The sequence below is a fragment of the Sorex araneus genome, chromosome 8, assembly GCF_027595985.1.
Source record: "Sorex araneus isolate mSorAra2 chromosome 8, mSorAra2.pri, whole genome shotgun sequence".
In the NCBI taxonomy this organism is placed as follows: Eukaryota; Metazoa; Chordata; class Mammalia; order Eulipotyphla; family Soricidae; genus Sorex; species Sorex araneus.
This window is the reverse complement of record NC_073309.1, coordinates 40,644,407-40,660,340: the sequence shown is the minus strand read 5'-3', so window position 1 is coordinate 40,660,340 and position 15,934 is coordinate 40,644,407. Positions and strand designations below refer to the sequence as shown.

The following is a 15,934-nucleotide window of genomic DNA, read 5'->3' as shown; positions in this document are numbered from 1 at the left end:
CACCGGACCCAGGAAGAGGGGCGAGATGGCGGGGAAGCTAAGGCAGAGGGTGAGTCAGCCACGGAGAGAAGCTAGGCCAGGGTTCAGACCGCGGCAGGCGAGCAGAGCGGGGCCAGGGAGCCACCAGAAGCAGGAGGCGCATGTAGAAGCAGGAAGGGGGTCAGCTGGGAGCCCTGGGGCCACGCATTCAGGACTGCGAGGAAGTTCCCAGCAACAGCCGTTTCATCAGAGGACTGACGCAGATGTGTGAGTGAAGTGTACCCCAGGGGTGCCATAGAGTTGAAGCCAGAAAATGCCCAGAATAAAATCATTTGAAGTCTCATGCTTTATCAGCAGCGGAATCCTTGTCAGTTCCCACATTGGCTGCAGCAGTCTGGCCGTGTGAGAGCTCGTATAAAACGGATTCTCGGTCGCTTACCATTGTCACCCTTAAATCTACCCGGTGCCACCCCTTCCCGCCCAGAGTGAAAATATGCCACTGAAAATGAAGCGGGGGACCGGAATGTGAGACAGGGGTTAAGGCACTTGCCTTGCATAGTTGACCGTCGACCCTGGTCCAAGCCCCGGCATCACACGGTCTTGCGAGCACCAACAGGAACAACCCCTGAGCAGAGAACCGGAAGTAGCCCCCAAGCACCACTAGGAATGGCCCTCCCCTCATTCGCCCCCCCCACCCAAAAAAGAAAACGAAACCGGGGCGAGAGATAGTAAGGCATTTGCCCTGCACCAGTCAACCTGGATTCGTTTTGTTTTGGTTGTTTTTTTCAGGTCACACCCGATAGTACTTAGGGATCACTCCTGGTAGGTTCCAGGGACCATTTGGGGTGCTGGGGATTGAACCCGGGCCAGTTGTGTGTGAGGCAGGTGCTGCCTGCTGTGACTAACGCGCTCACCTGAAGGACAGGTCCAGCCTAATGGGCCTTCAGGAGCTCTGCGACTCCCCCACTGCCCACCCTAGCCCCTTCTGCACTCCCAAAGTCACTGGGCTTCTGCAGGACCTAGCTTCAGCATCCCTGCCCCGTCCAGTGGGGACCTCACTGCACGTGGTCCATGCCCGTGGTTTGCCATGTGTGGATGGGAACACCAGGCAGGTGGATGGGCTCCGAGGCTGATTGCCCAGGACCATGTTCCCAGCACCACTCCCCAGGGGCTATGGCTGCCCTGAGCACAGAGATATCCTTACTTCTGTGGGTTCATCCCAGAATTGAGACGTCCCCTCTGGGAGGAGCCCTTTATCCCATGTGCCCGGGGACAGGGCCACAGCTTGCCTTTCCCGAGGCCTTGCAAGCCAGCTCAGGTAGGCCCAGGTGTGTGGGCCGGATCTGACAGCAGGTGTCCAGAGCAGAGTCCTGGCAACAGGACTCCAGTTGCTTCCAGAAAACGCTCCAGAAACCTCCCCTGCATGGACTTTTTTTAGACCAGCCTGATGGGAGCACCGAAACTGCCTCGTGTGCATCTTACTTGAGTTCGATCCCCAGCACCATATCTGGTCCCTCGAGCCCCGTCTGGGGTCACTGCTGAGCATAGAGCCAGGAGTAGCCCCTGGGCACCATCCCCACCCTCAAAAGTGCAGGGCAGGGGCTGGAGCGATAGCACAGCGGGTAGGGCATTTGCCTTGCATGCGGCCAACCCGAGTTCGAATCCCAGCATCCCATATGGTCCCCTGAGCACTGCCAGGGATAATTCCTGAGTGCATGAGCCAGGAATGACCCCTGTGCATTGCCGGGTATGACCCAAAAAGCAAAAAAAAAAAAAAAAAAAAAAGTGCAGGGCATTTGCAAAGCCAGAGGGAAGCTGGATGGCAGAAGCAGCACCCTCTAAGCTCAGAGGAAATTGGTGAGTTCAGCCGGGCAGAGAGGAGCACTGTCACTTTTTCTGGAGGGGAGGCAGCAGCAGCCCTGGAGTCTCTTCTCACTACTCAAACCCCCACCCTCCCACCCTGGCTTCTCATGCCTCTGAACAAAAATTCCCACATCTGCCCGCTTCCGGTTCTCTAGCTTCCTGTCCTGCTCTCCACTTGCCCCTGGCCTACAGCTGGCCTTGAACTTCTGTTCCCAGGCTCGCTGTTCCATTTGTACAGACAGTCTCCACCTGAGTGCCTTTGGGGCTCAGATGAGATGTCTCTTCCTCCAGGAAGTCCTCCTGTCAGCCTCTCTTCCTGGGCCAGGTGCCCTAGACTCTGTCTCCAGGTGTACCCTGTGCCAGGCCCCGCCCTCTTGTTGCCACAGGGGCTCCACACACTGAGCCTGTTGACCATCCAATGTTTGCGTTCCCACCATGAGGGAGTCTGAGAGGGAGGCCTGCGCCGGGATTGGCGTGGGTCCCCAGCACTGGGTGGGCACACAGTGGGCCTGCAAGCAGGTCTAGCTCCAAAGGGAGGACGAAGGCATGGTGCACGCTGGCTCCCCCTCCTGGTGGTGATTGGTATACCACCCCCACCCACACCTCTGGGGGCTACCTGGCTCCCCCAAGGCTTCTGACTTCAGCCACCCGATGGGAACTTCCACCACGATGGCAGCCAGTCGCTGGGGCTCAGGGTGTTCCCAGGGCTGATGGCCCTTCCTGAGGCCTGGCCTACCTAGGAAGCTGCAGTGGGTGCTGCCCCGGGAGGAGCTGGGTCAGGAGGACACATGTCCAGCCACCGTGATTCTCATACCAGTGTCACCCCAGGGAAGACAGTGACGCGGGACCCCCCCCCAGGAAGGGCGGTGTGCCGTTGGGGGGCCTTTTCCTTTCACTGCTAAGCCCATTCCTGAGGCTTCAGTGTTCAGACACCGCCTCCCCACCCCATGTGGGAGGGGCTTGCATAGAGAGGTCCAGGGCTCTGCAGTGTGGTTCATCCACTCACCCTGGCCATGGGCCACCCTCAGGCACATGTCCCCTGCCCGGGTGGCACTTGCTCCGCTCTGGCCCCTGCTAAGCCGCAGCCTGTCCCAGACCGTCTCCCCACCCCATGGCCTCTGCCCCCATTTCTATGTGCCAGCCTCCACCTCCCCCCGAGCTGGCCCCCCTTACCCCCAACCCCACAGCCGCTGCATCCTCTCCCCTGGACCACGGTCCCCCTCCCTGGTCTCCCCCTTGCTGCTCTGATGCATCCCCACTGCTTCCCCATTCTTTCCGGGGGTTAGATGAACCACTCTGAAGCCCAAACCTGACCATGTGCCCCACACCCCTACTGCAAAGAGTCTTCCCTGGCTCCCAGTACGATCAGAGATTGAGCAACTGGGCGGAAGCCCCTGGACCCTGTGCCTCCCTCAGAATCCCCAGGACCAGGCAGAGAGTAACTCCTCACTGCGCTCTGACCTCTGCAGGAGCAGATTCCTCTGTGCATGCTGCCTAACTAGTGTCCCTGGTATCATTCTGGGAATCACAACCCTCCTCCAGGAAACCCTCCTTGACCACACTCCAGACTGAGTCTTCCACATCTCCCAGGCTCCCACCATCCCTGACGCAGAGTGAGGCACCATATTTCTGGTCACTCTGGTCTGGGATGTGTCTCGATTTTAGACACCCCCTCCCCAAAGACAGGGTTGGGCCCTCTGGGTCACCTCCGTATCACCCAGAGGAGCCCTCCAGGGAAGTCCGTTGAAAGCAGAGCAATCTTCGTGCTCATCCAGGGACCACAGAAAGAAGGGTGGGGGGGTCTGCCCCAGAGGAGACATCGCCCAGCTCCAGCAACCCCCGCCCCAGCACAATACACCCACCCCAGCCCACACAGAGACAAGGGCCAGGGCCCAGGCCCACGCTTAGAAAAATAGGACTTTCTTGTTGTGCCCGGTGCCCCAACACCCTCCCGATCAGAGTTTTTAAAAACCATGAGCAATTTGGTGAGTCCGAGGCCAGGTCTGACAGGGGTGCCTGGGTCCCGCCACTCCGGGGCCAGACTGGCCAGAGAGGTGAGTGTGTCACTAGGGTCCCGTGGGTTCGTGGCTGGGCCCCCAGGGCTCACAGTCCAGCTGGACCACGGTGTGGCCCCGGGGCCCAGCAGGCTCCGGGGCAGGCGGGGCGGGCGTGGGGCCCAGGGCACCGTTGGTCTGGGAGCAGACGCTGCTGACCGGGGCGGCGCTCTTGGCCTTCCCGGGGGGCTGGCTGCCGTGCACCTTGTAGCGCATCAGCAGCACAAAGATGAAGACGAGCACCGAGGCCACGATGACGCCGCCCAGCGCGATGATCATGGTGCCGCCCAGGAAAGGTGCGTGAGGGGCCCCACAGGGCCGCAGCGCTGGCTCCGTGGAGAAGCGGGCGCAGCCCACTGGCCGAGTGGCCGTCAGTCCCGTGGCTCCATCCTCGTACACAGCGAGTACACACAGATCGTAGGTGCGTCCCGACGCCAGGTCGGTCAGCAGGAACGAGCGGCTGTCGGCAGGGATCATCCTGGAGGGACAGGCAGGACTTAGGTCTGGCGGCCAGCCCCGGCCCTGCGCCGCGCCCCCTCCCCAAACCACGGGGGCTGTGTGCGGGTCCTGCTCCTCTGCACCCCCTTCAATTCTCCAGCCCCACATCCCTCTAACCTGCCCCATAGCGACCGCTCCAGGCTGCTGCCAATCTTGCTCCAGCCCACTGGCTCGATCACCACCACCAGCCACTGCCTGCCCATTGGCCACGCAGCCCACGCCCCGCCCCGCCCACTGGCCCATATCCCTGGAGCCCACCTCACAGTGCCCAGGTGAGTACGCGCAGCACCACCCCCATCCCCTCCCATCCACTCTCCCACTGGCTCGCCTGCCCGTCTCACTCTGCTCCCACCCTGCTCCCTTCCTCGGGCTGCGCGGCCCACCCCTCCCCTCGCGCTCTGCTTCCTGACACGGCTCCAGTTTCCCACCTGCTTCCGCTTCACCCCAAGGCCCTTTCCTCTAGCCCCAGATCCAATCCCCCCTCTGGCCACCCTCTAGACCCTCACCCAATCCCGACTTCTCCACCCCCCTCTCCCCTCTTCTGAACAGCTAGAATCTCTCTTCCCTTGGGGCCTGCTTTGCCAATACCGCTGAAGCCTGATTTCCTTCTAACCTGCCAATAAAAGTCCCCCTAGCCCCATCGCTGTATTATTACTGCTAGATCTTGGGCCTGCTTTCGAGCGAGTCCTGTCAACTGATTCTGCTTCCATTAAACAGATGGGCCTCGGGCTCCACTGCCCATCTTTTCCTCCATGTTGTCTTCTTTCTTTCAGCTTTGGTTTCTAATTAACCTTTTATCTCTGCTGCCTAGTTTCTATTTATCTGTGCCCTCTCCAATTCTTTTTCTTTTTTTTCTTTTTGGGTCACACCCAGCGATGCACAGGGGTTACTCCTGGCTCTGCACTCAGGAATTACCCCTGGCGGTGCTCAGGGGACCATATGGGATGCTGGGAATTGAACCCGGGTCGGCCACATGCAAAGCAAACACCTTACCCGCTGAGCTATCACTCCAGCCCCATTTCCAATTCTTTATCCTGAAGTCCATTCCACATTTTTGTTTTAGGTGACACCCAGTGTGCTGGAGGGTTGACGACGGTACAGGGGATTAAAACCCGGCTTCCTCAAGCAAGGCAAGAGCCCAGCCCCATGGGCTCTCTCCAGGCCTCTTCCTCTATTTGTCTTCTTGTGACTTAAATGCTGCTGGAGATTTCACTTGTTCTATAATGTTTCATTACTAAACTGCTTTTTTTTCCCCCAGTTACACCCAATGATGCACAGGGATTACTCCTGGCGGTGCTTGAGTGATCATATGGGATGCTTGGAATTGAACCCGGGTCGACTGCGTGCAAGGCAAACGCCCTACCTGCGGTGCTCTCTCTCCAGCCCCTAAACTGCTTTTTTATGGAGGGGAGGGGGCACACCTGTTTGTGCTCAGGTCTCACTCCTGGTGGTGCTCAGGGGACCAGATGGGGTGCCAGGGATTGAGCCCAGGTTGGCCATGTGTAAGGCAAGTGCCCTACCTGCTATACTATCACTCTAGGCCCTAAGTTACTTTAATGAGGGACGTAAAAGGAACTTCGTGACTGTCTGGAAGGATGAGATTTGTCGCATCCTCTGCCTGGCAGAGTGGACTAAGAAAGTTCTAAGAAAGGAAGAGGAAGAGAGCTTGGTGCATTCACAGGATGGGAAAAGGAAATCAAGGGCACTCTCTTGTAGCTGTGAGGCACGTGGCTTGCGGGTTTGCTGCCTCCAGCCTCGAGCAGCTGAGTTTTCTGCAGCCAGACCTCAGGGATTGGCCCCTGGGCCCTCCCTGGAAGCGAATATAGAGTGGGACAGAGTGACGCAGGCCCAGGCAAGACTGAACTTGGGAGGTGGTAGGACACTTACCTTGCATGAGGCTAACCCAGGTTAAATCCCGGCCTCATACAAACCACATACAGCCCCATAGCCCCGCCAGGACTAATCCCTGAGCACTGCCGGGTGTGCCCCCACAAAAACAAGACTGGACTTGGGTAAGCAGCCGCTGTGGTTCCCTCGTCAGGGCCACTGCTGCTGAGCATACGGGGCTGTAAGAAGAGGGAATTCCCCCAGGGGCAAACTGAATATTTCTATTCCACTGGCAAGAGGAGCTTTAACTTGGTTTGATGTGATTTAGAAAATGAAAGTTAAAATGTCTCCACGGTAGAATTCAAAAACAGGCTGGAGAGACAGTATAATGGGTAGGGCACTTCCTTCCAAGGACAGAACCAGGCTCTATCCTAGGCAGAGCCAGGCAGGGCCAGGAGTGATCCTTGAGGACCACGAGGTGTGACCCCCTACCCCCCTCAAACAAACAAAAAAAAAAACTTGAACCCGTAGAGCTTGTGCAAAGTGCAAAGTCCACAACTGCACAAACCCAAGGCCTGAGCTGGAACCTCCAACCTCTCACCTGCTCACTGAGGTCTCTGCAGGGGGAGCTTCTTTCTTTGGTTTTTGGGCCATACTGGGCAGTTCTCAGGGCTGACTCCTGGCTCTGCACTCAGGAATTACTGCTGGTGAGCTCAGAAGCCCATATGGGGTGCTGGGGATTGGACCCAGGTCAGCTATATGCAAGGCAAGCTCCCTACTGCTGTATTATCACTCTGGGCCCCAAAGACTTTTTTTTTTCTTTTTGCCATGCTGAGGATTGAACCCAAGACCTCACGCCTGCAAGGCAAGCACTTTACTGCTGAGCCACATACCTGGCCCTCTCTCTCCTTCTTGGGGCCCTGCCACCTGCAATTCCCTCGCCCCCTTTCCCTTTACTAGCCAAATTCATTTGTAGCCTCTAGCCTTGTCCCTCCCTCAGCTGTCTGTTTTGCCTGGCTGTCTTTTCCTCTTTGTTATTTTTTTCACCCCTCTGCCGCCAGATTTCTTTGATGCTCGCTGCCTTGCTTCTTTGACCTCTGCTGTCTGATTTCCTTTGCAACTCTGCAGCCTCATTTCTCAGCTGGGCTGCAGCTTAGGGTAACAGAAGACGTACCTCTGATGTGCCGCCTCCCCCTCCCCACTCCCCTCCCCACCCCATGCTGCCCCGCTGCCCAGGCCGGGCACCTGTAGACGAGGATGTCGTCGGCAGAGCTGTTGTACTGGATCTGGTACATGCGGATGCCTGGGATGGGCCTCTGGTCTGGCCACTGGACGAGAGCTGCCGTGGCTCCGTGCTCAGTCACCTGGACGCCACGGTCGCTTGGGGGTCCCATGTCAGCCACCTTGGCTGAGGCGGAGGCGGAGGCCGAGGCGGCAGAGGGAGGGGTGAGAGTATCGGGGTCCCCGTCCCGCGGGGGGTCGCAGCTGGTGCTGTTGGCGAGCTGGGGGGGTGGCGGGGGGCCCACAGTCAACTCCACCACCGCCGTGGCCTCGCCAGCCGCGTTGGCTGCGATGCAGGTGAAGATGCCGCCGTCGCCCGGCTCCGTGGCCAGCAGCTCCAGCGTCCCGTTGGGGAAGGCGCGAGCTCGGCTCGAGTTGCCCAGCAGCCGGCCCTGCGGGGACACCCAGCGCACGCGGGGCTCCGGGTCCCCCACGGCCCGGCAGCGCAGGGCAGCCGGCCGTCCCGCTGGCACCGCCAGGGGCGGCGAGCGGTGCGTGACCACGGGCGGTTCGCACACGAACTCCTCCTCGCCCACCGCCCAGAAGTAGCGGCCGCCCAGGGCGGGCGGGGAGGCGCACGCCTCCAAGTCGTCCTCCCGGGCCAGCCGCCGCAGCCACACCAGCTCGCAGTTGCAGTGCAGGGGGTTGCCCCCGAAGGCCAGCACCAGGGCGGAGGCCGGCGAGCCACGGGGCCTGGCCAGCAGCGGCAGCCGGGAGAAGAGGGGGTCGGGGGGGATGGTGGTCAGGCGGTTGGAGGTCATGTCCAGCCGGGCCAGCTTGTGCAGGCGTGAGAAGGCGCCGGCGGGCACAGAGGCCAGCAGGTTGTGGTCGAGGCCCAGCGTGTTGACGTTGCCCAGGCGGCCCAGCGCCTCCCAGGGCAGCTGCTCCAGGTTGTTATAGGACAGGTCCAGGTCCTCCAGCGTCTCGGCGCAGTCGTCCAGCGCGCCGGCCGCCAGCGCCGCCAGCTGGTTGTTGCTCAGGATGAGGTGGCGCAGGTTGACCAGGCCGCGCAGCTGCCCCTCGCCCAGCGAGGTCAGCCGGTTGCCGTCCAGGTGCAGGGCGCGCAGGGCACGCAGGTCGGCGAAGGCGCCGGCGGCCACGTGGCGGATGGTGTTGCGGGACAGGCTCAGGTGCAGCAGGCCCGTCATGTTGGCCAGGTCGCGGCGCCGCACGGCCGCGATGAAGTTGTCGGCCAGGCGCAGCTCGGCTGCCCGGCGATCCAGCGAGGGGGGCACGAAGAGCAGGCCTGCGCCCGGGCACAGCACGCTGAGGGGCAGTGACTGTGTCTGGCAGCGGCAGCGGCGGGGACACGGGCTGGCAGTGGCCGACTGAGGTGGAGACGAGGCGGGGGCCAGCGGCAGCAGGCAGAGGAGCAGGGGGAGGACGGCCATCGCGGGCAGGGCCACCTGCTGGGACGATGGACAGGCTGAGCCAGAGGACAGGGTCCCAGCACAAGGTAGGGGAAAGGCCATCAGCCAGGGGGGTATGGGGTGGGTGACAGAAGGGACTCAAGTTGGTCCAAGAGAGGAGGGACGGGTGAGGTCAAAAGCCAGAATGGAAGTCAGGGGCAGATGCATGGTGGTGGCACCCCAGGTGCAAAGAGAAATGGGAGGGCAGAGAGAAGAGAGGCCAGTAGAAGGGGCAGAGGTGCCCAGAGGGAAGGTCAGTGAGGGTGGGAGGAAGCGAAGCCTGGGGTCCCTAGAAATAGTCCCTGGTGGGGGAGCAGATGTCACAGAGGGCAGAGGTGGGCAGGGTGGCGGGCATGACCTGAAGCAGGTGTGACAGAGGCAGCTGCAGACAGACGGACAACATGACAAGTAGCCAGCGAGAGGGGAGGGGAAGGGGAGGTGTCACGGATGGTCAGATCCAGGAGAGATGGTCAAAGATGACAAAAAGGGGGGTAAGGCCAGAGAGGGGAGGAGCAGACGGCCCCGTGGGGAAAGAGCTGGCTAGGGAGTTGGGGACAGGGCCGGGAGATGTCAGTGACCAGTGAGCACCAGTGGCCAAGACACTGAGAGGAAATACGCTGATCCAGGCAGGAGGCGGCTGGGGAATCACAGACGGGCAATGAGGGTGGACAGAGAAGGGGAGCAAGTAGACGGAGAGAAGAGTGGGGGCCATGGCAATGCCCAAGAGGGTCGGAGACCCAGGCCCCGACTTTGAGTCAGGGGCTGTGAGGGAGATATCTGGTGACATGCTGGAGATGGGCACAGTGGACAGTGGTGCCCAAGGTGGTTTACTGGGAGAAGCTGAAGGCAGATGTCCAGAGAGGGGAGCTAGGGACAGGGGTGTGACGGATGATCAAAGAGAGAGGAGGGACACACATGGTGGCTGAGAGAGGCAGCCAGCAGTGGACAGAGCCAGGAGAGGTGGACAGGGTGTCAAGGAGGGTCAGGGCAAGGACAGGGGCACAGAGAGGGGTCATGAAGGGAAGACTGAGGCCGCCGGCGAGGGTCTGACCAGACAGAAATGTGAGACAGGGACTCAGAGGCCACCAAGCAGGGAGAGGGGCAGGATGGACAGACGTCCAGAGCAGAGCTGGAAGCAGTCCCTGAGCGGGGTGTGTTTCCTGGGGAAACCCCAGTGGTACCCCATAGGGACTGAGCCTTACCTTCCTCCACCCAGCCACCAAGTTCTCCCCAAGTCCCTCCCCACCACAGGGGTCTCGGAGGTGACTTACCTGAGCTGGAAGCACCCCAGGGAGCCGCAGGGGTCAGGGGTCAGGGCTCTGGAGGGGGCGCCTGGTCATGCCTTCCCTGACTCCTGACACCTCAGGAGAGGATCTGTCTGCTTAGCTCTGCAGCCACAGGAGCTCCAGGTCTTGAGACTTGGGGTCCCCCAATCCCCAAGACGGGCTCCAGGGTCAAGATTTAGACAGCCAGGCCCCAGGTGGGGTTGCTTGGCCAGTCCTGGTCACCAATGGTGAGGGTAGGGTCTATGTGCCCAGCCCAGACCTGAGATCTAAGGCTGGAGGGCTGGGCCCAAGTCCTGGGGTGCTGAGTCGAGATTTGGAGGTTCCTGGCCCCCACTTTCACCATTCAGGTGTGCAGTGGCCCAGACTCAGGTCTCAGCCCCCTGAACACTACGGTCCAGTGGCTGGGGTCCAAGGCCTATGGCTCCAGGTGCAGACAGCGCAGCGCGGGGTGTAGACAGATGCTCCAGGAATCCAGTCCCAGATTTCAAGGTCCCAGACACAGAATTCAGAGTTCAGCTCCAGAGCCGGGGCGGTCCAGCTGCCAAATCGGGAGATTCAGGCTTCACATCTTGGGGCCGATCTTCCAAGCTTAGGGGTGCCAAAGTCCGAGGCTCCAGCGCTGGAGACTGGTGTTCTGGTCGCGGGTCTTGGGGTCCCAGCCCCAGATCAGGGTCCCAAGCTCGAGTTTCCGAATCTCTGGGTCCAATTTCGGGGTGTAGACCCTCGACGTTGGGGGTACAGGTCCCCGGCTCTGCAGAGTCCCTCCTGGCTTCCCGGGCTGCAGAGGGGCTGGCCAGGCGGGAGGGGGTCGGCTGCGGTGGGGGGGGGGGGCAGGCAGCCCCGGGGGCCGGGGTGGGGCGAGGCCTGGGCGCCGGCTGGGCGGCGGAGCGGGACACGCGGGCTGGGGTCGCCGCAGCGTGGGCGGGGGTGCTGGGGGGAGGGGCCGCTCAGAGACCCCTCCCCCGCCGGGGCCGGGGCGGGGGCCGGGCGGGGGCCGGGCAGGCGGGCCGGGTCCGGGCGCTCCCGCGGCCTCCTCGCCGGGAACCCAGGGCCGCGCGCGCGCGCCCGCGCTTAAAGGCGCAGGCCCCGCGCGCGTCCGCTTTTAAAGGTGCAGGCTGTCTCCGGCATCCAGGCGCGTCCCCGGCCCCACCTCCACCGCCCACGGGGTCGCCCTGCTCTTCCTGGGAAGCCAGGGTCCTTGGCCGACCGAGAGACTCGCGGAGACCAGAGACAAGAATCTCAGCCGACTGTTTAGCGGGGCAGAGGGGAGGGGAGTGAGAGAGGCAGATAGAACCACCTACATATTCCAGGAATGGTGGGAAGACCCAGAAACAATGAGAGCTTGAGCGAGAAACAAAGGCAGAAGGGCTGTGGGCATGTGTGTGCCCTGCTCGCATTCACACCTTGGGTGCCGCATCCCGAGCGTGTCTGTCCCTACCCGAGCGTGTCTGGTCCCAGCCCCACTTCTGAGATGTCATTTCCACAGAGAGACACCCCTGCACCCTGCTTTTGCAGACTGGAAGGCGGGTGACTGAGCTTTCCCTCTCCCTGGCGTGGGAAGGGGGAAATGCAACGCCCATCCCCGAGTCCCCTGCAGTGAGAAGCACCCAGGGGCTCTCCCGTGAAGGAAGGAGACGCTGGGAAATGGGGACAGAGACCGGGGCTGGCGGGGCTGACTCAGGGGAGGAAGCTGACTCAATGTACCGCAGCCCGGAGGACTCTACCCCAAGTACCAACCCCTAGGCCACCTGTCCTGAAACTTGTGAGAAGATGGGGGTGGGGGGTCGTCCCACGTGTCTCTGGGCAGATGGTGTCACAGAAAGAGGGGTGTAGGCAGTGGTCTACAAGTGTGGTGTAAGAAACTGGTTATAGCAAGTTGGGGGATCTTTGGGGAGTCCTGGTCTGAAGGAGACACAGTTGGGACCTATGGTCGTGGCTCTACCTTGGGGTGGGGAGTAGAAGCATGACCACATGAAGGGATACGAAGACCTCCCCTCCCCCCATGCTCCCATCTGAGTGAGTGAAGCAACACCGTTGGGCAGAGGTGAGGCATGGCTGCACCCCCTCCCTGGCATCCCTGCTCCGCTGTAGGTTTCAGAACAGCCTTTTGGCTCCTTCCATTTATGGGTATTGAAAATTGCAGCTAAAATTAACTCAGCTCTAGGGCCGCCTTTCCAGATCATTAGCAAAGTTCATCAGTGCTCCTGGCCCAGCAGAGCGGATGCCCAGACACTCAGAAAAAGGAATTAGAAGTTTCAGAGATACTATAGAAGTAGTGGGGTTGGAAAACAGGAAACTATCTGGCTACAATCCAGCGGACTGAGATGAGAATTTAGTGCATCTGGCTAATCTGGGGGCAACGATTCCAGGATTCAGGCGCAAAAGGGGGCGAAGAGAAGGCAGAGAAAGAAGAAAGGTAACAGAGGGCAGGGTGGGGAGTTCCATTTATCCTCCTGAGCTCAGTTCTGGGGAATATTAAGGGGCTCAGTAAACATTAACAATTATCACCATGAGGCCAGAGAGATAGTACAGCGGGTAGGTCATTTGCCTTACAGAAGAGCCAAAGAGCAAGCCATGGTTTGAGTCTCCAAGCCCTGCCAGGAGTGATCCCTGAGCACAGAGCCAGGAATAAACTCTGAGCACCACGTTGGGAAGGGGGGGGGGTGGAGAACCAAAACAGAAATGCCATCTTTCCTCCTCAAGATTCGAAGAAGCGGAGATATGTGTCCACTAGTTCTTCGGCCCGGGGGTGACGTCCTTTTGGTGGAGGGCTGGTGCTGAAAGCGTCTGAGACCTGAGGCAGAGAAGCAGAGAGAAGCACTGGGTGAGTTAGACCAGTGGTCCCCCAGTCACATTGGCATCACCTGCAGGCTTTGTTCACCACAGATGTCCACATCTCCAGCTCAGACTTCCCAACTCAATATGCTGCAGCAGAGGCCCAAAATGTAATGGTCTAGTCACGTAGTTCATGGTCACAGTGTTCATGTTGCTGGTCCGGGGATGATATTCACTGGGTGAAACCAGAGGCCCCCCACAGCCCTGCCAAATGCTACAGATCCAGGGGATATAGACCCCATTTGTGGGCCAAAGCAACCATCTGCATGTCTCTATGTGTTTGGAGGCACAGTTGGGCTTCTGAAGCAGAAAGATGGAGCAGCAAAAAGACACGAGGTGGGGCTAGAGCAATATAGCACAGCGGGTAGGGGGTTTGCCTTGCACATGGCCCACCTGGGTTCGATTCCCAGCATCCCATATGGTTCCCTGAGAACCGCCAGGGGTAATTCCTCAGTGCAGAGCCAGGAATGACCCCTGTGCATCGCCAGGTATGACCTAAAAAGCAAAAAAAAAAAAAAGACACGAGGTATTGATTGCTGGATGCTTGACATGTTAGTGGGTGGGTTGACTCTGTAGCAGTTCAGAAAGCAAGACCACTTCACGCGAGATCCTGTGGACAGGACACATCTCTGGAGTGGTCAGGGATGGGGGGTGAGGTTCATGCTGGAGGAGGGGACTATCTAGACAAGCACAGGTCAGGTTAGGCGGTGACACGGGAAGCAGAGGTGAAGGACATTAAGGACAAAGTACAGGCAGGGTGGTTCAGGGATCTAGGGAAAGGAGCTCCAAGGGAATCAGGGGGACTTCCTGGAAGAGGAGACCTCTGTGCCAAGACCTGCAGGAGATGTACAAATGAAGCAGGTGATTGTGCAGCTCACCTGTGCCCTCAGCCATGGCAGGTGAAGCCTGGGGGGCCTGCTTGCCTTAGCTCCTGGAAAGGAATCCTGGTGGGATGGTTGTTTGCAGGGCTTCACCTCATGGCTGTATTTATTTAATGACAATATCTGGAGAAGAGAAGAAAAGCAGCACAACCAGCCACTGCAGGAAGAATGAGGGAAGGCTGCCTAACATCTGAGGGGGAGAGGTTGGGGTGAGGGGAAAGGGAGGGATTCCTCACCAGGGACACAGCCATGCTCAGACCAGCACAATATGCCCCCACATCACTGTATCACTGTCATCCCGTTGTTCATCAATTTGCTCGGGCAGGTGCCAGAAACATCTCCATTTGTCTGAGCCCTGAGATTTTAGCAGCCTCTCCTTACTCGTCCTTTCAGACAGTGCCGTATTGGAGGCTCTTTCAGGGTCAGGAGAATGAGACCCATTATTGTTACTGTATTTGGCATATATACCGCAGGGAGCTTGCCAGGCTCTGCCATGCAGGCAGGATACTCTTGGTAGCTTGCCGGGCTCTCTGAGAGGGAATTCCCCCATATAGAGAAGTCAATAGAGAGGTCAGTAGTAGGCACATTTTCACCCCCTCCACTAGCCCCCACACCCTTAAACCAGACTGAAGGACCCCAAGCAGCCACAAGATCCTGAGTATGAGGATCTGCTTAGCCCAGGATGGGGTGAACATGGGGTATGGTGAATCGAAGGCAACTTTCGGCCTGCTTTAGTGACTTCCAGCCACCAACATGGAAGAACATGCAGGAAAAGATTTATAATCGTCCTTACTTTTAACCAGAGGCATGCATTTTTTTTTTTTTTTTGCTTTTTGGGTCACACCCAGCGATGCTCAGGGGTTACTCCTGGCTTTGCACTCAGGAATTACTCCTGGCGGTGCTTGGGGGACCATATGGGATGCTGGGGATCGAACCCGGGTCAGCCGCATGCAAGGCAAACGCCCTACCCGCTGTGCTATGCTCTGGCTCCGAAGCATGCATTTTTTACATTGACCTGCTCTACGGAAGCCCGCAAGCAAGCTTTAGAGGCTCATTTTAGCCTTTTGGTGTGTTTAGTTTGGGGGTCACACCCATTTGTACTCAGCTGTTACTCCTGGCTCTGCACTCAGGAATCACTCCTGGCGGTGTTTGGGGGGATGCCGGGAATTGAACCTGGATCAGCCCCGTGCAAGGCAAATGCCCTCCCCATTGTACTATCGCTCTAGCCCCGGAGACTCATTTTAAAGAACAGCTGAAGTTTACACTTCTCTGAATCAAGAGCCCAAAGAGCACTGAGTCAGGTTCTGAGAAACGGGTCAGAAGACCATTCTAACGTGCACGTCACTCTCTGATGGGTGTCTCTAGTTCACAAGCAGCAGCAGCTTGGAGGAGGAGGTCGGTCATACACCTCCCACCCCCTCTTCTGACTGTCCTGGTGCATGGAGACAGGGGTGTGGCTCCCTCCCGGAGCACAGGCTTTAGCTCCATTTTAAATTATACTGCAGTGCAGGATTGTATTAGTGAGCAAATGTCAGCTGCTGTAACAAATAACTTCCTTGAGTCTCCAGGTCTTCATACCCTGATTTCTTTCCCCCACAACTGTCCTCCATCTGGAGATTCTCACCTCAGACTTGTTAATTTTCTTCTCCTGCCCATATTTCATGGGGGGAGAATTCATATCATTTTTAGCGCCAAAGCAGACGTTTCCTGTGCTGAGAATCCTTGAGAACTGCATCCGCATCAAAGATTCACATACAAAGCTCGGGTGGAACATCAGTTTATTGCGTATATCACCTTGATAGTTTTGGGTCACTCCCCAGATGTCCAGGCCTCTCCTTTACCCATGAACAACATCATAGGTCCTGTCCCACGCTGTCTAAGTGCCTCCCATGAATGAAGTCACTGGTCTTATCCCTGCGCTGCTCTCTTTATCCCATGAACGCTTTCCTCAGTTTCTGGCCAACGGCCACATGGGTGGGTGAGGTCCCTGTGCTCTGTACCTGTCACCAGTCCTTGAAATT

The 15,934-nt window shown here is 58.9% G+C and overlaps 1 protein-coding gene across 2 annotated transcripts; it reads right to left on the bottom strand.

The window, feature by feature from the left end:
• Positions 1-3,746: 3,746 nt before the first annotated feature.
• LRFN3 (leucine rich repeat and fibronectin type III domain containing 3) lies at positions 3,747-11,353 on the bottom strand. Of its 2 annotated transcripts, none has more exons than XM_055146166.1 (3): positions 10,183-11,353; positions 7,467-8,911; positions 3,747-4,374 (listed from the first exon to the last, which is right to left on the bottom strand). In XM_055146166.1, the coding sequence occupies exons 2-3, from the start codon at positions 8,891-8,893 to the stop codon at positions 3,909-3,911; spliced, it is 1,893 nt and encodes a 630-aa protein (XP_055002141.1). In that variant the 5' UTR covers positions 8,894-8,911; positions 10,183-11,353; the 3' UTR covers positions 3,747-3,908. The 2 variants fall into 2 exon arrangements, with proteins under 2 accessions (XP_055002141.1, XP_055002140.1); XM_055146165.1 differs by having other exon boundaries at positions 7,467-8,908; positions 10,183-11,350.
• Positions 11,354-15,934: the final 4,581 nt, after the last annotated feature.